A 26,014-nucleotide genomic window follows, 5' to 3' on the forward strand; every position below is an offset into this window, starting at 1 on the left:
CACATTAACACTACCCTACACACAACAAGGACAATTTTTTTACACTTATACCAAGCCAATTAACCTACAAACCTGTACATCTTTGGAATCATAATGTGGGAGGAAACCAAAGATCTCGGAGAAAACCCACGCGGACACGTGAGAACGTACTAACTCCATACGGGCAGCACCCATAGTCGGGATCAAACCCGGGCCTCTGGCACTGCAAGTGCTGTAAAGCAACAACTCTGCACCACCGTGCTGCTCCACAGGTTATACATGTGTATCGCCGGATTGTATTGATGTATATTATCAGATTTGATACAGTACATGCGAATAAAACTGTTCCTCAATGCCCTCCATTGCTGATATTACTATTACATTCATCAGAGAGATTGAATTGTGGTCTGCCAAGCTGGATTCAAAGCCTTCCTGTTGAGACATCAGTTATGGGACCTTGGAGAGATACTGCTAAAGTGTTACTACAAGTGCTGTGACCCAAAATTCTCCAACAACCAACGTTGAGGGATCACGCAGGAGCAGTCATAACTTAAATCCTGTCAAGACTGATCTGCGGATTAAAACTATTAGCAATTTTATACAAAATTGACAAACCCCATCCAAAGATGACACAAGGTGAAGGCAAATAGGTAATTAGAGTATGGATGGTCACTGCTCTTTACAGGCAGAAATTATGGCACACAGAATGAAATAGCTTAGAAAGAGGCCATTCAACACACTGCCACTGTTTTAGCTCTTGGAAAGAACGATCAAATTGGCCCCACTTCTCTGTTGTTTACCTAATGCTCGACAAATTTGTTATTTTACAAGTATAAATTCATGATGTTGCATCACCACTTTTCTGGATGGCAAGTTACTGGGGCAAAATAGAGCTGCTTGCTAAATTACACCATGACCAAAAGTCACCTGGAGGGAACATGAGCACAGCTGGTGTGGTGGTTTGTGACAGGACGCTGAGAATCAACAACTTTGGGAAGAGGAAGGGTGAAAGAGAGGCAAAGTATCAGGCATGGAACCTTAGAGACACTAGAAACTGCAGATGTTGCAATCTTAAGCAAAAAAATGTGCTGGAGGAACTCAGTGGTTTAGGCAACATCTGTGGAGGGAATGGATATCTGACTTTTCAGGTCAGGATCCTTCTTCAGACTGATGGAGAAGGGGAAAGAATGCTGGAAAAGGGAGGTGGAGGTAGGGCCAAACCTAGCAAGTGATACAGGTGAGGGGGGTGATTGGCAGACGGACGAAGTGACAAAGGTTAGCAGTGAAAAGAAGACATTTGATGGAGTAAAATTGAAAGCTGAGGGCATTGAGATGGGTAGAAGGGATGGGAGGAGAAGGAGGGGGATAAAAGGGAAAAGAGGAACTTGGAAATAGGGGATGATTGTATGAAGAGGAGGAATAGAGCAGAAGCCTTGTGTTGTCTGGTTTTGAACATCCAAATGTTTGACTGAAGACTCACTCTATCGTTCAGTGACTAATGGGCCTGTCCCACATAGGCGATTTTTCAGGCGACTGTCAAATTGCCGGCAGTCGCCTGAAAAACCAGCAACTGGAACGGCAACTGTCAGAGTGAAACACGCACGCACGCACACACACACACACACACTGCAAAGGCGGGGTCCAGGGCAAGCGGGGGAAGTGCTGTCTGAAATTCACACTGTGTAAAGCCAAGGTGATACAGGCACACACCGCGATGAACAGGAATGGCGCTGTAATTAAGACGGCTAGCACAGTGTAAGGTAAGTCCTTTAAAAGAGGGAGGGGGGGGGGGAAGAAGGAGGGAGAAGTATTGGAGACAACTGTTAAGAAACCAGACAACATTTAAGAAGCCAGAGATACACGGCTGTGAAGTTCGGCGGACATTTAACATTAAAGGTTATCCCTGGTTCTGAAAACTACGGCTTACGTTTTTTTCCCCCCAATGAGCCAATGAAATTCATCGGTCAGCACCGGCTACAACCTACGAGAACTTACGAGAACTTTCAACCTCCTGGCATCCCACTAGGACCTCATTGCAACCACCCACGGCTCGAGAATTCTCGCTAGTCCCCATGGCGGCTTCATTCTAGTCGCCGCTAATTTTTCAACATGTTGGAAAATTCTCGGCGGCCGCGACGAGTTCCCAGAATGTGGGAACTCCTCACGGCCATGAAGGCGACTCCCCGGCAACCACCCACGAACATGTGTGGCAACTGCAAAGTCTCCTGCAGTCACCTAAAAAGTCGCCTCTCAATCTTTGTGCTGAATTCAGGAAGTTAATTTGATTCTGTGTTGACAACCATGAAATATCCCACATTATTACATGACTTATCCCGTCAGATTTTTCATTTTCATCTGGCATTCGGGCAGCTGCATCATGTTAGACGTCTCCGGTCTGGGCTGTGAATGCACCGCACCCGGTCCAAAGCTACAGTCAAACTCAGAGTTATTTCCCATTGCATCCAGTCTCTTGAGTTTGTAATCCGTGGGATTAGGACATTTCCCACATCCAGCGGCCTCGGGTTAATAGAGTCTCCTGGGTGTGGGAGGGAGGGTGTGTGTGTCTCACTTTGCTGACAACAATATGGAATATCTATTTGCTACTGCAAATTGGGTGGGGCAGTCGGCTATAACATTATCCGTGGCACTTATGAATAGCTGCCAAAGACCGATGAATTGTGGCTTGTGAGAATTCTATGTAGATGAGATGTGAGGAGTGGTTTATTGAATGCACACTGCAATAGCCAGGCATAACATTAGTCTGAAGAAGGACCCCGACCGAAAACGTCACCATGTTCCCCAGAGATGCCGCCTGACCTGCTGAGTTACCACTCCCCACCCCTCCACCCACTCCAATCAGTCTGAAGAACTGCCCCAACCCGTTTTGAAGGAGTTATTAAATCTGGTTATACCATCCTTTCAGCAGCACATTCCTGATCACAATAACGCTGAGGGGAAATATTTTCCCTCTTCACTGTTAGGATCCCTTTGCTGTTTATTGTAGTTTAAATTTGTGTCTGATTGTTATTACCTGGTAAGTGGAATAGGGAAACATTCGCCATACTTGCTCTTTCCAGGCACATTGTGTTTTTGAGGACGTTTGAGTTTTAGAGAGACAACACGGAAACAGACCCTGTGGCCTATCATGTCCACGCCTACCATCGATCACCAGTTCACACAAGTTCAATGTTATCTCACCTTCTCATCCACTAGGGGCAATTTACAGAGACCAATTAACCTGCAAACATGCACATCTTTGGGATGTGGGTAAAAACTGGAGCATCTGGAGGGAACTCACACGGTCACAGGTAGAACATGCAAACTCCACACAGCACTCGAGGTCAGGATCGAGCCTGGATCTCTGGTGTTGCAACACAGCAGCTCTACCAGCCAGCTCTGCTGCCCTTACAATAAATGTGTTACATGCAAAGCTGCTGAATTAGGTAAATTGGTGCCTTCCAATCTGTAATAATAACATTGGGATCAATTTATTGGAATGCGAAGTACTTTGGGATACATAACATGGTGTTTAAGTGTCCCCTAACCTTTGCTGAAGGCTTCCTGTTGGGATCTTGTTAACTCATCTAGCTCAGTGACCAAAGGTAGACACAAAAAGCTGGAGTAACTCAGCAGGACAGGCAGCATCTTTGGAGAGAAGGAATGGGTGAAGTATCGGGTCGCAACCCTTCTTCAGACTAGTTGGGGAAAAGGGAAACAAATCCTCCTGGATTTGGCTTGACTGTAATGGCCCCATGGCGATGCAGCCTGCTGATACAGTGTGGGCTGACACATCAGGAAAGATATAGCCCAGTGTACAATTTTCAGGAGGGCAACGGTGGACACATTAAATTGAACAGCTGGAGTCTGCTTTTGGTAGTGTTCCTATTTACTTGTTTCCTGTCTACACAAATTGTGCAAAACACTTTTCGCAAAGGCTCACTCAATGGGAGAATTGGGTTGGAGAATTGATAATACGTTTCCATGTCCAATTAATCTTAATTAATTGGAAATATTAAAAGATATCCCTGTTCACCGATCTTCAGTCTGTTCATTGATTCTTGCAAAGCTTATGCTTATTCCAGAGGTAATAGCCTCCTGAGGGTATTTTAGTTTAGTTTAGAGATACAGTGCGATAACAGGCCCTTCGGCCCACCAAGTCTGCACTCTCCAGCGACTCCCGAACATTAACACTATTCTACACATACTAAGGACAATTTACACTTTTACCAAGCCAATTAGCCTTCAAACCTGTAGTCTTTGTAGTGTGGGAGGAAACTGGATCACCTCGCAGGTCACGGGGAGAATGTACAAACTCTTTACAGAGAGCACTAATAGTCAGGATCGAACCTGGGTCACTGGCGCTGTAAGGCAGCAACTCTACCACTGCACCACCTTGCCGTCCGTATTCACTGCTGAGTCAATATGCGATGATCAGTCAGTGATGGAAAAAGAGGCCAATGGTTAAGCCATAGAAGGAGTCACAACTTGCAGTGATGATAGCCAGCAGAACTTTACACACTCCTCGAATAGGTAATTTACCCAAAGTTTAAGTCTTAAAGAAGCTTTATTTTGAAAGTACACATGCAGTGATTTGAACTGCACATTACTAGTTCAATTCTGCACTATTTAATCGCGACAGTCTATCACATTAACTAACCTCTCCCCCCCCCCCCCCCCCCCCCCCTCCCCCCCACCCACAATCAACTCCATCTACACTTCATGCTGCCTCGAAGGGCCATTCTGCCTCAGCCAACATAATCAAGGACTATTTTTACCCCAGTTATTCCCTCTTACTCCCTTTGCATCGGGCAGATGATACAAAAGATTGAAAGCGTTTACCACCAGATTCAGGAAATGCTTCTTCCCATTTGTTATCAGACCACTTAAAGGTCTTCCCATAAACTCGGGTGTAGTCCCGATCTCCCAACCTGCCTCAATGCAGACCTTACACTTTTTGTTTTAACCTGCTCTTTATCTGGAACTGTAATGCTACAATGCTGTAACAATATATTCTACACTCTGGTATTTTTCTCTTTGCAGGACCCTGCTGTACTAGTGTACGGCTTGACGTATGATTTAACTGGATTGCATACAAACTACGTTTTTCACTTATCGCTGTACATGTGACAATAATAAATCAATACCAATACCACAATCCTTCATTCCAGGATCTTTCCTCAGTTAAATCATTCCTGAATGACCTATTGCAATGGCTTTGTACGTCTTTCTGGGCGCCTTTAGTCTGTTCATTAATCATTCTTAATTTGCTATTTTGCTCAAAATAACTCGTGCTATTCCCATTTTTCTCTGCTCAGAGTGTTCTTCCTTCCATTACACTCTCTTTTCCTAATTCAGTTCACCGACTGCAACGAGGAAGTCACTCTTAGAGCATGAGCCTAAACAGCAAGAGTTGGGAGGATATTTAACTATAAGAGTAAACTGCAGCGCAAGTCAAAATAACTTTCCCAAGCTCCATCTAAAGAAAATCCACTTCCCGTAGATTGATGGCTAAGTCAGTGCGGTGCAAGGATGGAGCTTGCACTCAGTATTTTTATGCACACAGCTGACCAACACACTCGGTTATGTGCTTGCAACCCACGGTCTGTTCACATCGGATGAACATTTAAACAGAGCAGCAATATTGGCCTCTTGTTGCCTACAAATCCATGCCAGGAATGCAAGTACACGGTGACTCAGTGAGCCTCTCCCAGCCCCATTAGCACTGCTGCCCACTCAATAATCTGCAAGATGACAACTTCCTGGATAATAAGTCTCCACACAATTGCTCCTGACCACAGTGCTCCTCTCAGCAGAACTGATCGTGGTTTAATCTTGCTGCGTTGTAACTCTGTAAGGTCGGCACAAACCCTTACTTCTGTGGGCATGGCTTTGCGATCCAGTGAACTGTGGTGAATGTGAATGGCAGAATGCCTGGTCGGCAGAGGTGGTTTTGAAGTTGCCTGGTCGCTACAGAGGGTCACGACCTTTAATTACTGTCACCTTCACACTTCCCATAAAGGCGGCAGAAAATAATCTCGCAGTTATTTCATCTTCGTTATTTTTCTTTCTCACGTTAAGAAATAATCTGCCCTTGAGTGGGAAATGTGATTTTTTTAATTTCCCTCCCCAGTGCTGGTTTGTTTTGATAGCTGTGAGAGGTGCGGGGGCAGCAGTTGGCTGAGACGAACCAGCAACCAAGAGCCTGCTCCAAGTGAAGGCAACAGCTCTGTGTTAATGAAGAACCAATGATGATTAACTGCTGACTCAATCCCTGTGGCCTGACCCCCTGCTCATTGAAGTGTCTCTGGTTTATGGTCTCTCGTTTTCAGTTAAACTTTTTTTTATAATCCATCCCATTTCAATGCCATTTAATGGTTTGACCAGGTCTCTTTCAGTGATTACTCAGTGGAACTCCCACACTGCACTGTGGCAAAATTAAAGGCCATTTTCAGTCAATTGCAATCAAATCTTTGTGGTTGTTTAGCACCTTCATTATGGTAAAACTTCCTTGGCTTCATAAAGAGTTCACTTGGTTGTTGTCAAACAAAGAGGAGGCATATGCCCCAGGAGGAGACATTAAGACAAGCGACCAACAGACTGTGTAAGAGGTGGGTCCTGAGCTCTACTGCAGAAGACCACAGGGTGGAGAGGTCGAGGGCCAAGGCATGAGCATAACTGGCTACTGTTGCTGAGAAGCTTCTATTTGGGTGTAGCAGACCAGAAATGTAAAGATCTTCTGGTTCCCAAGAGAGATTTTGGATCAGTTACCTGCTGGAAAGAATTTGGGTTGAGATTCACTCAGTTATTGACAGGGCCTTGAAGAGAATAAAAACATGGAAATAATGTAGGATTGGTGAAAATGGGCGATTGATGGTCATCATGGGCTGAAGCGCCTGCTTCCATGCTGCATCTCTCTATGACTCAATGAAGTGTGTCTCTTAGGGCAGACAAAATCCCTCAGACGTGAGATGGGCTGATTCTGAGAGGATGGTCAACTAAGCACACATTACTTGAACTGCAAGTTCTTAATTCTTTTATAAATGACTTTAATGTAGATATAAAGATAGACACAACATGCTGGGGTAACTCAGCGGGTAAGACAGCATCTCTGCACCCCAAAATGGTACCCATCTTTTCTCTCCAGAGATGCTGCCTGACCTGCTGAGTTACTCCAGCACTTTGTGTCTATTTTTGATATAAATCAGCATCTGCAGTTCTTTGTTTCTACTGAATGTAAATGTTAATGGGTTGGTTAGTAAGTTTGCAGATTACATCAAAATCATGGAAGTTTTGGTCTGCGAGGAAGGCCGTCAAAGTATATAGTGGGATAGAGATCGGCTACTGAAACGGGCAGAGAAATGGGAAATGGAGTTTAATCCCAGTAAGTGTAAGGTGTTGCACTGGGATGTTTAATGTAAAGGAAAAGTATCCAGTTAATGGCAAGACTCTTCACACCAATAATGTGCAGAGGGAGAGGGATCTTGTAGACCATGTCCATAGTTCCCTGCAAGTGGCAACACAGGTAGATAGACTGGCAAAGAAGGCATATAGTCTACTTGTCTTCACTGGTTGGGGCATTGAGGAAGAGTCAGGAAATCATGAAGCAACTTTAAAGGACTTTGCTTAGTTTGCATTTGGAGCATTGCACACAATTCTGGTCACACCATTACAGAGAATGATGAGGCTTTGAAGAGATTTAGCAGAATGTGCCTGGATTGGAGTGTATTTGTTAAAAGGAAAGGTTGGACAGGCTTGGATGTTTTTTTCTGGAGCTGCTAATAGAAGTACATAGATGAGAGGCATAGATAGGGTAGACAGTCAGAACCTTTTCCCAGGTTGGAAATGTCAAAGACTAGTTTAAACATACCTCTGTCACATTATTTGTTTGCATAGCATGTGTCCCCAATTTCTAATGAATGGGCACTCTAATGCTGTTGGATGCTAAAACTGGAGGAGAACAGAGTTTTTGGATGGTTATAGAGATGAGGATTACTCAGTTAGGCTGTGGTGAGGGCAGGGAGGATTTGAAAGTAGAGATGAGATATTGAAGATCGTGGCATTTCCTGACCAAAAGTCAGGTTAACTTAGTGAGGTGAGGGGTGAATAGGATTTGGTGCAAGTTAAGGCGACTGTGCTTTGATGAGCTTGTCCATGGTGAGCTAGGCCAGCTAGGATGGCATTGGAATGGTTGCGGCTAATCAAAGATACCGACTAATTTTATGGTGGGGCAACAGCAGAATCTTGGCAAAAATTGTGGGGTCCCTTGAACCAGAGATGAGTGTCCTGATGTGTAGGAAGGAACTGCAGATGCTGGTTTAAACCAAAGATAGACCCAAAATGCTGGAGTAAATCACTGGAACAGGCAGTATCCCTGGAGAGAAGGAATGGCTAAAAGTTTGGGTCGATAACCTTCTTCAGATGTCCTGAATTGCCTCAAATATTGCTCCATTCACAAGCAACTGGTATATTTATAACTTTATGTAACAGCATACTGCCAATGAAATCCCAGATGTCTATCCGCATGCAGCAACAGTTGAATTTTTGCTGTTACTAACCTTCCAGCCGCTCAAACTTCCCACAATTAGTGCTGTCAGTGAAGAGAACTCAAATGTGCAAAGAAATACAGAACCCCCCACCCAAGACAAGAGATAGTCTTTACATTTATTACAAGCAAGCCCAAGAATGTTTGCCCTTTCAGTATCAGAGTGCCCGGACCCTAAATGTGGCCAAAGCAGCAGTTCTGTCACTATAAGACGCACATTTACACATACAATGGTGGGAGGATCACAATTCAGTGTGGATTTGCAGACCATTTTATCCAATGGACTTTTATTTTAACAGAAAATGCTGAGATTTGTTGACAGAATGATTCTCTCCACCAAATAAGAGCCAAGACAGGGAAAATAAACAGAAGACGTTTCTATTTTGATGATCTGGGGACTTGCACTCTGAAGAATGGCTCCAACCATAAACGGCACCCATCCTTTTTCTCCAGAGATGTTGCCTGACCCACTGAGTTACTACAGCACTTTCTGTCTACACCCAATGGCAAGTCAGTCAGCAAGTTACTTTTCAAATACAGTTCCTATCGTAATATAAACAAATCTGGCAGCCAATTTGGACATAGCAAGTTTCCTCAAGGGCAATAGGAAAACTGATAGGAATGTGGGAAGAATGAAATGGGATTGATGCAGTATTAGTATAAATAGGTGCTTGATAGTCAGTGCAGTGAATTGTCTGAAGGGCCTGTTTCTGTGCTGTATGGCTCGATGACTCTCAAAACATACAAGCCTAGGGACCTGTGACATTGGATAGCAATAGACTTCAAGGAAATGTAGATGGGCTGGTTGAATGGACAGGACATGTTACATTCTGGTAAAAGGACTAGGATGGAATATAAACTGGTGGGGAACTTTTAAAGGGATACACGAACAGAGAAGTCGGGGAGAACGTGCATTATTCATGGAAAATGAGAGTATGTGTAGGAAGGAACTGCAGATGCTGGTTTATACCGAAAAATAGACACAAAATGCTGGAGTAACTCAGCTGGATCAGGCAGTCTGAAGGGTTTCGACCTGAAATGTCACCTGTTTCTTTTCTCCAAAGATGCTGCCTGACCCACTGAGTTACTCCAGCGTTTTGTGTCTATGGAAAATGAGGGAGCAGGTTGAGAAAATTGTTGTATGTGATCGTGGACTTTATTACCAGAGATAAAGAGAATAAGAGCAAGAAAATCACAATGAAGATTATAAACACTGGTTTGGCCACAACCAAGTGCAGTGTTTAGTTCTGCTTGCCACACATTAGGGGAGAAAAATGAGGCTTTGTAGAAGGTGCAGAAGAGATTGAGTAAAATAATTCTTACCCCAGGAATAATTCATTTCTGGGGTAAGAACGAATGGCTAAACAAGGTTAGGTCTATATTCATTGGAGTTTAGAAAAACCAGGAGTGAATGTTATTGAAACATTTCAGATCCTAGCACTGCTTTTTTTCCTACAAAAATGGATAACTTCACATTTTACCACACCTCCCACGTTGTTGGCCAATCACTTAGCATGCCTATATGCCCTTGAGACTTCTCTGCAACCATGCCACATTGCCACTTAGCTTCACTCCTTGCAGCATCCCTCTAATTGTACCCTGCTAACCAGAGAGATATTCTCATTCTTTAACCAACTCTCAACCGTGCTAACGTATTATTCCCAATGTAAAGTGCTCTAACATTGTTCACCACATTTATGTATGAGACCTCATGCAAGAGTGCTGAAAATCCGCATTTATCCCATCCACCTGTTCCCCCTTCATCTACTCTGTCAGATACATCTTAAAAACACTCCAATATATTAGTCAAACATTAAAAATTCCATGATACTGTCTTTAGAAGGGTCCCGACCCGGAATGTCGCCGGTCTATTCCCTCCCCAGATGCTGCCAGGCCCACTGATTACTCAAGCACTTTGTGTTTTGATCAAGATCCCAGCATCTGCAGTTCCTTGTGTCACCAATTAAAAATATAGGTTGACTCTGCTTAATCATATTATCAAGGGGCTATCTAACATCGGCACTGAGTCACAATGGATGAGTTGGGCTGAAGGTACCATTTCCATGCTGTATTACTCTATGACCATGATTTTCTAAACTTCTTAATATCACATCCTTTATTACAGATTCCAGTGTTCTCCCTGCTACTAAATGCCAGACCAACAGATCATGGTTATCTGTTTTCTTTCTCCATTCTTTCTTCAAAGGTTGCATTACATTTCTCCTTTCCAATCTGCAGAAACCACTGCAGTGTGCATAACATTTTTGGAAGATGATAACCAGAGCATCTACTATCTCTAAATCCACCCCTTTCAAACTCTGGAATGTTGATCATCAGGTCCTTGGGACATCAGTTTGTAGACTCATTAACTTCTATCGTAATTTTACATATTACTTAATTTTGTACCCTGACTTGCATCAGATCTTTTGTTCTCCAGTATTTCTGGCAGGAATTTTGTGTCTTCTTCCATGAAACGCAGGTTTAATTTCCCTGCCATTTCCAAATTTGGATTGTTTTCTCTAGAATGCCAGAGGTTGAGGAGAGACCTGATAGAAGAATATAAGCTTATAGAAGCTTAGATAGGGTAGATAGTCAGAAGCTTTTCCCTAGGGTGGAAATGTCAAAGGCTGTAGGGCATAGCTTTAATGTGAGATAAAGTTTAAAAGGAAGATAGACACCAAAAAGCTGGAGTAACTCAGCGGGACAGGCAGCATCTCAGGAGAGAAAGAATGGGTGGCGTTTCGGGTCGAGACCCTTCTTCAGACTAGTTAGGGATAAGGGAAACAAGAGATATAGAAATTGTATTCAACATCTCAAGGTCATTGTAGTAATATATTTTTTAAATTATACAGTGATTTGTGTCTCAGTGTCCAAAATGTAATGAGGTGAATATAAAGCTAAGAGATGGATCAGATTTTAATTAACAACAGCCTGCCAACATAATCAAAGATCACTCATATCCTGGTTATTGCCTCTTCTTCCCTCTCCTATTGGGTAGAAGGTATAAAAGCTTGAAAGCAGGTACCATCAAACTCAGGGATAACTTCTTCCCTTCCACTATCGGGCTTCTGAATGGTCCTCCCATAGCCAGGGTGTAGTCATGATCTTCCAACCTACCTCATTATAAACCTTTGACATTTTCTTTGGAACTGTTATGCTACAATTCTGCAAAACTCTAATCTGCGCTCTTGGTATTTTTCTCTTTGCTCTACTTTCTATGGTTTGACTGTGCTCATGTATATTATCTGATTTAATTGTATAGCACGTAAGCAAAAGCTTTTCACTGTAACTCGGTACTTGTGACTATGATATACCAATACCAATACCTGTGTCGTTATGAAGTCCAAACTGCTTTGTATCAGTTCTACCATGTGATGAAGCAGCCTGCAAAGCAGGGTTGTAGGATGATGCTGAGATCTGCAGATGAAGGTCCTTTCAGTGGGGGATGTCATTAAGTCAACACACCCTGTCCCTCATGGGGCAGTGAAGAAGCCCATCACACCAAGCCCCTGCTAGCATCCAGCAATCGTGAAGAGACCTCCCCTGCTTTGTGAAGTAGCTCTCCTTTTGCCTGCCACTCTCCGGCAAATTGTTCTTCAGAACAATTTGCCGTGAGGACTGAATTCATTCTCCCCAGAAGTGACAGAGTGGCAGGATGCATAAACGATACAATGACATCCCGTCCTGATGTATCAGTGAAGGGGAGGCTGGGGCGGCTCTGAATAGAAGAGATTCTTCCTCATCATCTCATACTGTCACTGTGAATTACAGTCAGGTCCTGGGTAATGAAAGCAGCATCCTCAAATCAATGGGACACAATTCTCCCCATGGAGTTCAGAAAAATGCAGCCCACTTTTCACACACTGGCCTTTCTTGCAAATTGCCTGCTATTCAAGGTCCGAGCTTAATGCTTGCTCCTTCCTTTTTCTATCTTTAGAGTCTCTTAAGTAGTGACTGCAGCATCTAAGAGCAGACAGCTGGCCCGAGGCTTCATGCAAGCACCGAATCGACAATTAATTCCAATAAAAAGAAGAGGAGAAACCTGGATTAGCTCCTTGTCCTTGAGCCTCTCTGATGTGGAATGTGCCATAACAGTTACAAGCTAAGTGTTGGAGAAATCAGACTCGGGCAAGAGTGGTAATTTAAAAAAAGGACTGCTCTCTCACAGTACCGTAGACACATTGGATTAAAACCAGGACATCTGCCTCCCATTTTCATACAATAGGGCAACGAGGCCCCAGGTCTAAGCACCAGTCTGCCGCCAAGTTTGGGCTACACGAGAGGATGTAATATTAACTGGCAGGTGATGTCCAGCTGATCCATCAAACCTGCCCCACGCTCCTGGTGGCCAAATAATCATGCCTAGGGCAGCTTTCTATCTTTCTCCCCTCCTCATTTCTTCCGTCATTCCCTGCACAGCGATGGGAGACTTCCAAAAAAAGGAAAAATCCATAGGGTCAATGAGGTGGGAAAATCACTGACAGAAAACGTGGCGACTATTCCAGGGGAGCAAAAGCACAGATCAGGAGGCCAAGGGTTACTTGCGAAGATTTGATATAATATTTGCAGCACAGATGCAAGGGGGCAGTGAGCAGTCATGATAGGTGAGGTAGGACATAGGCAAGGATGGGGCTGAGCAGAGATGAGGGGTGAGGAAAGGGAGAGGGTAAGGAGAGTTCTCGGATAGAGACAAGGTCTGGAAAGGTGGGGTGCTGGGTCAGGAGGGACAGAGACACGGTTATGGATGTGGAAGAGACAAGCCAGGGATGCAGGTTGAGTGAAAGGTCAGGGCAGAGCAGGGCAGAGAGGCTGGGCAAGGCAGGGGTCATGGGGGCAGGAACTGTGAGGTTAATTACACCATCTGACACAATAATCATCCTCTCCATCTGGTGAAACAAAGATTCATCCACTCTATCATTCCTGAAAATCCCAAATTGGTGAAATTCCTTACTTGGTTTTCTCTGCATCCTACAATTGACAGGCTTTTAAAAGCTAAAATTAATGGCGCCCAATCATTAATTCTTGCTTTACCTCATCTTCACTCTTGCTCTTTTCAACCTTCATGTGTCCTCCTACACTGTGCATTTTGTCCCATTACTTTCCAATAACAATAAGCTTCAAGATCCTTGACCCAAGTAACAGCTAAGATAATCCGTTGTACAGGCGGGTGGATGAGTTAAATATCAGTCAGAAAATTGCACATATTCTCACATGAGCAACGAGGAAGAAAGAAGATGAAAGTTGTCAAATAAGGAAAATGTAGAGAACCGCCTTCTGAACATCTGCCTTGTGCTGCCTGGTTTCCAACGTGTATAAGCCCTGATGTGAGACAATGCAGCAGAGTCCCCACACCAACCACTCCCCACCACACTAACACCCCTCTCAACCCCCCTTAAATTTAGACTGGTCTAAGAGGAAATGGCAGGACAAAGTTCTGGTCGCCAGTCCTCATCAGAGACCAAAGGAGAGGATAAAAACTGGAACCATTCCTTCCACGAGAGGTTGTGCTCACTTTTTAAAAAGAAAACCCGCACGTTGTGTATCTGAGAAATCCCATGGAGCGTTTTTGTATTAGTTGTGTGAGGGAAAGGGCAGGAAAGGACAGTGTGTCTTCATTAGGAAAATAGAAACTGACATTTGTGATACAATTGCATGTATAAAGAGAGAGAGGGAGGGAGGGTTGGAAGAAGAGCAAGAGAGAATGCGAGGGAGTGAGGAAGAGACTGAGAGAGAAAGGGAGAGAGAAGACACGGATATGTGTACAGATTAGTCCTTGTGATAAGGTCTGATAGTACCATGGAAGTCAAACACTCTTGCTCAATGGATTGTTGAAGAAGATTATACCTTTGTTAATAAAGTCAGCTACAAGTGCAGTTGCTTTCCTGCTGAATGCTGCATTTGACAATGTTTCAGACCAATAAACTAACATCGCGGCTTGCAGGCTAAAGCCATCTTTGGTTCCGCTCCATGTGAAGTCTTGCTACCTAATTAAGTTTACACACAGCTAGGGTATCTCTGCACATAATGTCCTTCTCGTTTGAAAGACTAAGTCTGACTACATTAAAGTAGGTCTGAGAATTTCCTAATAATCTCCAAATTAAAAAGGCACAAAACTGCTGGAAATGCTCAACAGGTCAGGCAGCATATGTGGAGAAAGAAAGAGTTAATACCTCAGGCCAATGATCTTCAAATATTCTCAATAGATTCAGCCATACTCACTCAATCCATCCAACAGATTTGATAGATGGACAAATCTTTGTGGTTAATTCTGTTCTACATTGATTTATCATTTATCTCAAGGGAAACTCAGAGGGAAAAACTAAAATCAGTGAGCAGGCAAAGATTTAGTAAATGCAGTACAATGTGGGAAAAAAGTAAAAATGTCCATTTAAAGAAAAAGACAGCACAGTGGAGCAGCTAGTGGAGCTGCTACCACACACGCTAGATATCCAGGTTCCAGTCTGACCTCGGGTGCTGTCCGTGTGGAGCTTGCTGTGACCGCGTGGGTTTCCTCTAGCTGCTCCGGTTTCCTCCCACATCCCAGAGACGTGTTGGTTTGTAGGTTAGTCGGTAAAATGCCTCGTGTGTAGAAAGAGGATGTGAAAGTGGGATAACATAGAACTAATGTGAATGAATGAATGATGGTCAGCATGGACTCGATGGACTGAAGGGACTGTTTCCATGCTGTATCTTTCTATTCAATCAATGGTCTCATGACTAATTTCTAAGATGCCAATCTCAGTATACTTCAGTTTCTCCATAACTCTGTTGCCCTGTTCACCTATTACATGATTCATATTAGCTCTGGTTTGGCCCGGCCTTGAATTCCCACGTCTTTAAATCCCTCCACCTCTCACTTGTGCCCACCTCTGTTTGTGACCTCGCACTTTAACACAACTTTGAGATCTTGACATTCCTACAATGCTAGCTTCCTCTGCAACGCTGAATTCCTTTGTTTGCCATTAGTGACTGCCTTCAGTAGCTGGGACAGAAGGCAGATTACCTTTCCAGTATACAGAACACAGAACATTTCAGCATGGAAACAGGCCCACCATGTCAGTGCCGAACATGATACCAAATTAATCTTCTCTGCCTCCACGTGCTCCGTATCCCTCCATTCCCTGCATATCCATATTTCTGCCTGGGACCTTGTCACTAAACTTCACTAACATCCTTTGCCCCCTGAAATCGAACTCTTTGACCAAGCTTTAGGTTTGACCGTGTGGCTCGGTGGCAAACTTTCACTGAAAAATGCTCTTCTAAAGTGTGTCTTGGGACAGTTTTTCATGCTGATGGAGCTGCATAAATGCAAATTATTGTTGCGAGTCAAATAGGTGCAACAGACAGGAACTGAAATTGGCCGGTTCCCTTGGGCCAAGAGTTTTGAGAGGTCTCCTACCCATCCTGTGTCTGCTAGGTGGGCAGATAGCCAAACCAGATGGACATTTCAGCACTGATTACTGTTTTTGAGTAGTCATGTACATGAGGGGGTTAAAACCACAGCCGGAATGGTAGATTATAAACACTTGCTGCATGAAAAATGGTCCATCGGATCAGCACAGGATGTGTGTCCTTCTGACCGGATGCCTGGAAGCTGTCACTGATTTCAATAAATGAATCTCTTTGTAACAAGACCGACACTGGGTCATCCACAACAGCTTGAAAAAAAAAAAGACCATTTGAAAATGAACTGTTAAACCATTAGAGATAGTTTATTCTTGTTCCACCCAAATTTTTTGCCATACTCCTGTTTACCAAATTCACCATTCGTGGTGATTTAACCCTTTGCTGTTCTGGGTGTTTCTGTGCGGGCTGAGAGCACTTCTGCCGACCGACAAGCAACTCCCACACACTCTCCGAGGTTTCCAGCACGCTCCAGCCTCACCAAGTCAGTCACTCCACTCATGTACTTTGATGGGAAAACAAGATTATGTGGGAGCTTGCTGATAGACATGTTTCCTACATTACAAAGCTGACTGCACTTTCAAAATCCTTCACAGGCCGCAAAGCTATTTTAGGACCTCACAGAGCATTGAAAGTGAAAGAATAGCTGGGCAGTGCACTGAAAATTCAACAGCTGTAACTTACCTATGCTCAAAAATATCTTAGACACAAAAAGCTGGAGTGACCCAGCGGGACAGGCAGCATCAGAGAGAAGGAAAGGCTAACGTTTCGGGTCGAGACGCTTCTTCAGAACTATCTAGGTGTGCTTCATATCATCGAACGTATTTCATCTCTTCTTTACGCAAGATGCCCAGACCATCTGTAAATAATTTCAAGCATGCCTGCATGGCTCGTGCCTCATGGGATCTCTCGATGCATCTGAGCTTCTTGTTAGGAATGTTTTCTCTGATCACAAGAAAGACAAAATGTACAGAAATACATGCCTCCCCTCATCGGTTTCCCCCGCCCCTGCAGCAACTCTTTTAAATTCAGCCATAGAAATGTAATCACAGCTTCTTGTAGCTGGTTGCTTGGCATAAATTCCAGCTTCTTGTAGCTGGTGCAGAAATTCCAACACACAGGAAGGCAAGAGGCTGCACAGAGTGGTGGACTGAGTCTGGCCCACATTGGGGACTGACATCCCCACCATTGAAGCATCTGCTTGAGGCATCACCTCAAGAAGACGACATCTGTCATCAAGGATGCCAACCATCCAGGCCTTGCCCTCTTCTCACTGCTACTATGAAGCTTCAAGTCACACACCACCAGGGCCAGGAATGTTACTTTCTTATAACCAACAAGTTATTGAACCAACCCGCATAGCCCTAATCCCACCTCGGCAACAGAGTATTCCAGACCACCTCTTGTGTTACCATGGGCTTGTCTTGCACTGATATCATGTTTTTTGCAGTCTTTTTCTTTTCAATTGAGGTGCAATTTATGTTTGTGTTTGTCGCGGAGCCTATGTGCCTGAGATGCGGCTGCAAGCATAATGTTCAATGTAGCTGTAGCTCACTGTACGACAATAAACTCAATGTGACTTGACTTGGAATTTAGAAGAAATTATGCATGAAAAATAGGGTCAAATAACATCCTTAGCCAAAATGGCAGCATAGACAGATAACAGACCTGTAAAAGATACCTGCAATATACTGCATAACATGCTCATTCCGGGATGGAGCAAGAGTATACTTGTAATTTCCTGAACCGTGTACACAGAGTGGAAAAGAGCGTTTGACATTCCCTCCCTATGAAGATCAACAGAGGCTTAGTAGCATCTTCACTACTGTATCTGCCTGGTGAGAGTGTTTGGCCTAAACATACCTGTGATTGCTCTTCATTGGCCAGTGAAGAGAAAAGTTAACTGGTGAAGATAGACACAAAAAACTGGAGTAACTCAGCGGGTCAGACAGCATCACCGGAGAAAAGCAATAGATGACGTGTCTTGTCGGAAGAAGGGTCTCGACCCGAAATGTCACCGATACCTTGTCTCCAAAGATGCTGTCTGACCCGCTGAGTTACTCCAATTTTTTGTGTCTATCTTCAGTCTAAACCAGTGTCTGCAGTACTGTCCTACACAGTTGACTAGTGAAGTTTTGAGAGTACTGGGTGCACTAATGGGGTCAGGATACAGAGGAACGATCACACTTTCCTCTTGCTTACATTACCCAAGGAAAGAAGAAGAAAGAACCGCAGTTACATAATCTCTTCATAATCGCAGGAAGACCCAAATGTTTTACCGTACCTTTGAAATGTAATGACTGGTGTAATGTGGGTACGACAACAGCGGACAGTAAACTCTCCCCAACTACATGATAATGACAAGGTACTGTATTAGTAACATTGATAAATATTGACCACCAAAACCCCAGAGAGTAATCCGATATCACAGGATTGTTTGCATCCATCTAGGAGCGTAGTTAGTCCTTTGTTCAACGTTTGGGCTGTAATGCCCCTGTCCCACTTAGGAAACCTGAACGGAAACCTCTGGAGACTTTTGCGTCCCACCCAAGGTTTCCGTGCGGTTCCAGGAGGTTCTCGGAGGTTTTTGTCAGTCTCCCTACCTGCTTCCACTACCTGCAACCTCCAGCAACCACCTGCAACCTCCGGGAACCGCTCGGAAACCTTGGGTGGGGCGCAAAGTCTCCAGAGGTTTCCGTTCAGGTTTCCTAAGTGGGACAGGGGCATTAAGACTGTACTTTGAACAGTGAGGACCGTTCAATAGCACACTGACAGGCTTGACCTAGGATCCGGACCCATGTCTTTGAGCAAGGTTAAACAACACTCACCAATGTGTGACCTGCTCTATAGATATCTCCCTGTCTTCATTATTGGTAGAATTGCAGAAAGAGGGCTCTAAATCTTTAAACTTTGAACCAGAAATAAAATGACTAGCAAGTCTTCAAAGGTTCAAAGTACAAAACGCCTTTTAATCTGTTTTCCTGAAAGTTCCAATCAGAAACAATGATGAGTGTGGAGTGTGTGCCCAGGAACTGGACAGATATTAATAAATCTCACTCATTGATTTGACCCTGTAGGTTCCTTATCTGCGATTCCAGGGTTAAAATATCCTGGTAACACTCAGTCATCACCACCTCAGGCATGCTGCGCTGCGATAAATCACGCCTTTCATGAACTCTTGGGGTTAATGTCTTCGGATTGATGGTTTTGCCCTCTAGCTTTTCCTCATCCTATCTCAAGTGGCTGGGGTCTGGTCCTATGGATGCTGACAGCTTGCTAGTACCTCATCCAAAGGGTCAATCTTTGTGCGCAAAAACAAATCCAAGAACTTTGCTAACCAAAGGCTGTCAATATTTGCCAGGTTCGCTGAGTGTTCCCTGCTTTCATAACAAGGTCCTTGGACCATCTCAATATTTCCTTTGGTGCCACAATATTTTGAAAGTCGTTTTCTTTGCATGACAAAGAATGAAAATAATTCAGTTTTCAACTTGTTTGGTGTTAAACAAAACATTAGAATATAGAAAATGTTTGCAGGGGTAGACCGCATGGCCTCTCAAGCTTTCTCAATCAAGTTAACAAGTCACATTCATTCTAATGTCAATTTGCCTGGTTCTTACATCCAGCAATCTCCTTCGAACCCAAAAATCCAACAAAAAATCATCACCGAATATACGCCACAACTGAGCCTCCACTGCTCTGGGCTAGAGAGTTTGGCTACTCTCTCGCTCCTCCTGCTGTATCTCCCTTCTCCCCTGATCACTTTCTACTTCATTCCTTGACCACGCCCTTCATTGTTCACCTTCTTCTCTCCCCTCTACCCCTCCTTAGATTTATGGGTTAATTGGCCCTAGTTGTGGGGAATGGATACAAAAGTGGGATAAAATAGAACTGGTGTGAATGCGGGATCGATGGTTGGCATGGACTCGTTGGGCCAAAGGTCCAGTATTGATGCTGTAAGTTTTAGTTGCATTCAATTCACACAGGGTGTGTGGCTGCTTACCATAACCACTGTAAGTCCCGTGCAGTTATGTGCATTTTCAACACTCCTTCAAAGCTTTAAGTGCAATATATCAAATATCATACATCATGTAATGTATTATTAACTATAATGTGTACACATTGAAATTGAATTCCTTCTCCAAATGTGAATTTTGACAAAGAATTACTGCCCTGAGTACTTGTTCGGTCCAGGGTTACACTATTTTTCCTCTGATATAATCAAGTTATCACAGCAATGGTTTGGAACGGTGCAGGCTGTAACCCATGGCAACAGTGCCTGCGCATTTGCAGGGCCGGCGATGGAGAAACGGTCTGGGGAACCAACAGGCTTCAGATGGAGGACTACAGTGGCGTCTCTCCATCCTCCGGCAGCGAGCCCCAAAGGAAGGAAGCAACCTCCCAATAGAGAAGAGAGCGAGGAGCAGTCAGTCAGCACACCCTCACTGCACTCGTCCATTCATTAACCAGAAGCACATGTGGATGAATTGGGAATCCAGATGTGACTAATTGCATGCACCTTAAATTAGCAAATAAAAAAATTAATATTAGACACCAATGCTAGTCATGTAATCTTCACATCCTATCAAAGCAGTAGATTTATTTTGAATTGTTCACAGAATGCTCGTGATGATATTTATTTAAAAATATGATGCATTTTTGTCCATGCTGTATGCAAATAAGAAGTGTTTTCTACTAAAATAATGCAAATGAATGAATGTTTGAGTTTAGAGTTACAGCATGGAAACACGTTCCTTGGCCCACCGAGTCCATGCCAACTACCGATCACCCATTCACACTAGTTCTATATTAACTCACTTTCTCATTCACTCACTATACATTCGGGGCAATTTTATAGATGTCAAATAACCTACAACCTTGCATGTCTTTGGGATGTGGGAGGAAACCGGAGCACCTGGAGGAAACCATGCGGTCACAGAGGGAATGTGCGAACTCCACACCGACAGCCACCCAAGTTCAGGATCGTACTTGGAATCTCTGGCGCTGTGAGGCAGCAACTCTATCAGCTGTGCCGTTGTGCTGTCCTTTGATCAAAATTCAACTGAAACCAGACATGTAAACACTTTCACAGTAAGACCAAGTTACAAGCTGGTGATTTGGTGATGAGTGACTTACCTGAAACGTTGACTTGATTTCTCGTTTCACAGATGCTGCAAGACCTGCTGATTATTCCAAGCTTTTTCTAATTCAAACCTCCAGTATCTAGTGCCAGACCAGCTCGAAAATACTCAAATTACTCACGACTTCAACCACACCTTCCACACCCGAGACCATTACCACCAAGACGGACAGGGAAGTAAGCGCAAGGAAACACCGTCAACTGCAGGTTCCCCTCCAGATTGCACACCAAACAAATACGTTTCCAAATGTATCACCATTCATTGTCGCTGGCTCTAAATCCTGGCACCAGAAGGTCTACAGCAGTTCAAGAAGCTGACTCCCTTACCATCTTCTCAAAGACAATTAGGGATGGGCAGTTAATGCTGAAATGTTCATGTCTCAAATAATGAATAATAAAAAAAAGCCTTACTTGTAAGTTATCAATTGCTTGTAAACTCAGCCACAGCAGACCTAACCTTTATAAAAATAAATAAGGTAACATTGGTTAGAATATCCTGCTCTTAAACCTCCCGGAACATCATCAACTTGGGGCGGTGTTCTTGTGTGTTCTATATTGCTGCTGGGACTCAAACTCGAGATTAATGAGGAGAAGTATCTGGAGAAGCTGAAGAGAGTGTGTGTGTGTAACCGACACAGAAGAGAAGAGAATTTGAGGCCTGGAGCAAGTCAGCCTTGGCGGGGTGGTTTTGAGGGGCCGAGTGGCCTATTCCTGCTCTATTTATGTGTTGTAAATTAAACAATTAGGTGCCACAGTGCCGCATTCAAATATTCCACAATGTTATTGTGGTTTTATTTTAACTTTCAGGACTCCAATCCCAGAGCCAATGATTCAAGGTTTGGAATACTTCTGGACAGAACCTCTGTAATTCTTTGTGTGTGGCTTTTATGCCCAAGACTGATCAACTTAACATATATGAATAGAAGTATCATTGATTTCCAATCCCAAGTCATCCCTGTGGTAATCTTCCGTCACAAACACCTGCTGAGAGAAATTAGTGTTTGGTCACCAGCACGAAACACACACGATAATATCAGGTACCATTATGTGGTTCTTCACTTCCTTGCCTTCAGTGGAACCAAATATGCCAAAGTGAATCCTAGGATATCTTTGCACCCACTTAATACTGGCAACCTGGAATCTCAGCACCCAGTGGCAGGAGCTTCCTGACCTGTATTCATTAAAGGGAGATTCTACCCTGTTATCAAATGGACAGCTGCTCGGTAGAATTCACAAACTCAGGTAAAGCAGTTACTTTATGCTAGATCTCTTTTGTTAAAGTACTGTTAACTCCATAGCTCCACAGAGGAAAGTTATGCAATGAGTAAGACATTAAAGTCTTAAAATCATAATGTTGAATTCCCTCTATGGCCATACTAACTTCTTCACTGTGATTTAATAATGAGGATTGGAGGATTTAATTTATTTCAGAGGTTGTAGAGGAGAGGGGATATAGAAATGATGGAGGTATTTTAACATAGGAATGAGAGTTTTAATTGCAAATATTAATACCCAGTTAAAATGTGCATTGGTTTTCACTGTGGCTTGAATGTGCAGGAGGCCTGTTGGCAATGTCAAATGAGTATGAGGCACGTTTGACATCACCTCGTGTGCCCAGGGCCCTCTGTGCAAACACGGAAGTACTAACAATAATTTTGGACCATGGTCTTCTGTCCTGACTTGCAGATAGCCCTGAGGCATCTTTGCCATGGCTGCTTCTTTGTTTTAGTCCAGCTGATGATGTTATCCTGACTGTCGTTCCACAAAGGGTTAAAACAATGTTCTTGCACAAAGCAGAACTTGAGGTGGTGGGAGAGAGATGGCGGGCGGGGTCGAGAGGGGTAGCCTAGGGAGATGGTCTTGGTGCTGGTGCTGTGGGATTGCTCAATGTGGTCAGTAATGAATTTTATGTTACATTAAAACCACATAAATGGTCGGCCCAGCACAGACAACAAGTGGCCAGGCACCAGGGGCTAATCTAATGATGTAAAAATAGAGACAGTACCAATTATATGGCAGCCCATACCACACTGCTGCAGGGACTCCCAATGAATAGCTACAAATCAAATTACAGGCTAATAGACGCACTACAAGAGGGGGCAGTCAATGCTAACTGCATTACTGCCTTGTGACCTTTCTGCTCCGAGCTGCACGGTCCAGACTCAGACTTGCACCCTCTGGAATATGAAAGAGCCTGTTGTTAGGAAAAGCAGTGGAACAAGGCAATGTCCCTAAATGAGTTAAACACTAAGCTGTCAAAGTTTCCCTTTGTTTATGTGTCACTCTCTTGATACCCAGCTCAACCTCTCCATCGCAAGCGCGGCAATGGTAAACACATCGAACCTTCGGCTATTTTGTTTGCCCTCAGCTCTATGGCCCTGGGAACTCTCTGCTCCTCTGTAGCCTCTTGAACATCTCTCAGTTCCAGTACCTCATCACTGGATGCCATGGTTTCAGCTACCAAGGCCTGGAATTCCCTCCTTGCGCCACCCTAACTCTTTACTTTCCTCTCATCCTTTATTCTCCTCCTCTTAGGCTGATTCAGCAACAGGTTTTGTGGGCTTTGAAATAGGTAGTGAGTGCTATACAGGATTACAGACTCTACCACAGGTGGTGGTGGGTGATATTCCACTAGGCAATGGATGTGCTGTTTGCTCCCTTCCGTTGTTTATACTTGGGCCCTGCATGAGGATGTTATATTTTTAAAAGGAGATTTTGAGAATGTATATCCTCTTTCCTCCTGGAAATCTCTTTTCATGACAAGGCCAAGCGATCTTGCTTCAGTGAAATGGAGACGCAAGAGACTGCAGATGATGGAATCGTGAGTAAAACACAAAGTGCTGGAGGAACTCAGCGGGTCAGGAAGCTTCTGTGGTGGGAATGGACAGGCGATGTTTCAGTTTGCGACCCTTCTTCAGACTGGGTGGAAGAGGGGGGGGGGGGAAGCTGATATAGAGAGGTGGGGGTGGGATAATTTTTGGCAAGTGATTGGTGAATACCACCACTCATCTCCCCCCACATCAGTTCTCCTGCTCCATCCACCTCTTTCATGCACTGATCTCCCATCCCCAAGTCCCCCATTTCCATTTCCCCCCTTTTCCCTTCCCATTGTCCCCTTGCATACACATCCTTTCCTCCGGCTTCACATTTCACTCCTCCTCTCCTCATCTGACACCCCTTTGTCTCCTTTTCACCTCTAGACTTCGTCACTTACTTCACCCATCTGCCAATTAAACCCCTCTCACCAGTGCACCTATCACTTGTCAAGCTTTTTATAGCTTTCTTCCCAATTCCAATCAGTCTGAAGAGTCCCAACCCAAAACTTCATGACTCCATTGCTGCTTGACCCCACTGCGTTCCTCCAGTACTTTGTGCTCTACTTGTTCCAGAAGCCTAATGTCGGGCATGTTGACAATGTGCTCTGTATGCCAGAGCTGATTGAGCATGATCAAAGCCACAATGCCTGGGATATCAGTTTAGGAGAGGATACTGACATTGGTTTGCCCATTCTGCCAACAAATCTGGAATATTTTCTCGAGACATTTGTGTTGGTGGCATTTTTGGGCACCATGTCTCCAAACCAGTGATCATTGCTGCACCCTGAGATCAAGAGTTCGGCTTAAAGTTCAAGGTCTTGGTCTGTCACTCAGTCTGCCAGAATGTGCTGGTTCGCTGTGGGCAGTGGTGGATTTTGTCATTAATTTGTGTCTTTGCTGAGAGGTGGCTCCCAGGAGACAGAAAGTGATCCACACTTTTCAGGATCTTGTTTATGGGCCTTTTACTCCCATTCATCCTCTCAGTACAACAATCAGAAAATGGAGCTCATCCTCCTGGTGTGTTGACGCGTTCTGAGTGAAGTGTAACTCTGTGATGGTTTGGCTTTGGTTTGGTTTATTATATTCCCACGTGTACCGAGATATACTGTGTTTCGCATGCTATCCAGGCAAATCGTACCATGCGTGAGTAAAGAAATCCCTGCGAGCCACACGTGGCACCCACCTGGGGCAGAAGTGGAAGGAGAGGGACAAACCGTTCGCCAGACGACCGGGATGGATGCGTCGGCTGCAATGGGCCTTTGTGGCCGGCTGCAGCTGGGACTGTGAAATGGTGCCTGAATGGCGCCTTTTGCATATCGTCTCAGTGTGATGTTCTGTACATTCTTGATTAACCGGGGGATTGTGCTTATTGTTGCTGAGCTGCACGCAAAAAAAGTGTCTCACTGTACCCTGGTACACCTGATAATGGAAAAGAGAAAATAAACAGCTTGCCGGATGAAGTAATCTTGGTTCTGGAGTGTAGACTCACCTACCTCTTTGGCCAAGCTACTGGTCATCTGTCCTGGCGTCTTTCCGGCTACCTTCAAATCACATTCCTTTGAATATTTGATGTGTTAAAAGCACTATATAAACTTGATTTGTTATTGTTCTTTGGAAGTTTCAGAGATGCTGATATTTCCTCTTCCTTATTCTTCTAAGCTTCCCCCATGACTCACTCACACCCAGCACTAGTCATAGGGCTCAGAAGCCAGCATGAAATGCAGATAAGGCACTTGAACCGGAAGGGCAACAGGGAAACAAGGCTTTGAAGTGCTGCTCTAGACACTGAGGGCTTGGCTCTGACCTTCCTTCCATGGACAGCCAGTTTGCTGGCACTCACACACAGACTAGGCTTGGTTGCCACAAGGTGGAATTCTAGCCTTCTGTACTCACTGGCTAATGGAGAAGAGGAAGGTGAGATGAGAGTCCCTGAAGTATCAATGTCTGGCCATTCAGCAGGTGGTCAATCGATGTGCTATTTCTCCCTTCTCCCTACAGTTAGGTTACTACTACTTACGATGTTCCAGGATTATCCAGGAAGCTTCCAGGCATCAAGGACTAAGTTCCAACACACTCTCACAATCAGCAACCAGCAGAATAACCCAATGGAGATGTTACTTTGAACACTTTTCCTCA

At 44.2% G+C, this 26,014-nt stretch overlaps 1 protein-coding gene across 6 annotated transcripts in view; it reads right to left on the bottom strand.

The window, feature by feature from the left end:
• Nucleotides 1–26,014, bottom strand: part of bcas3 (BCAS3 microtubule associated cell migration factor) — a 692,691-nt gene that overhangs the window by 5,181 nt on the left and 661,496 nt on the right. Inside the window, exon 25 of one of the 6 annotated variants that reach the window (XM_033045814.1) lies at nucleotides 21,474–21,519. The exons of the other annotated variants lie outside the window; for them this stretch is intronic. Within the exon in view, the coding sequence (XP_032901705.1) occupies nucleotides 21,515–21,519 (5 nt within the window). The 3' untranslated portion in view covers nucleotides 21,474–21,514. The remainder of the gene's footprint in view (nucleotides 1–21,473; nucleotides 21,520–26,014) is intronic. 6 annotated transcript variants of the gene reach the window in all.

The sequence above is a fragment of the Amblyraja radiata genome, chromosome 28 (genome assembly GCF_010909765.2).
Source record: "Amblyraja radiata isolate CabotCenter1 chromosome 28, sAmbRad1.1.pri, whole genome shotgun sequence".
In the NCBI taxonomy this organism is placed as follows: Eukaryota; Metazoa; Chordata; class Chondrichthyes; order Rajiformes; family Rajidae; genus Amblyraja; species Amblyraja radiata.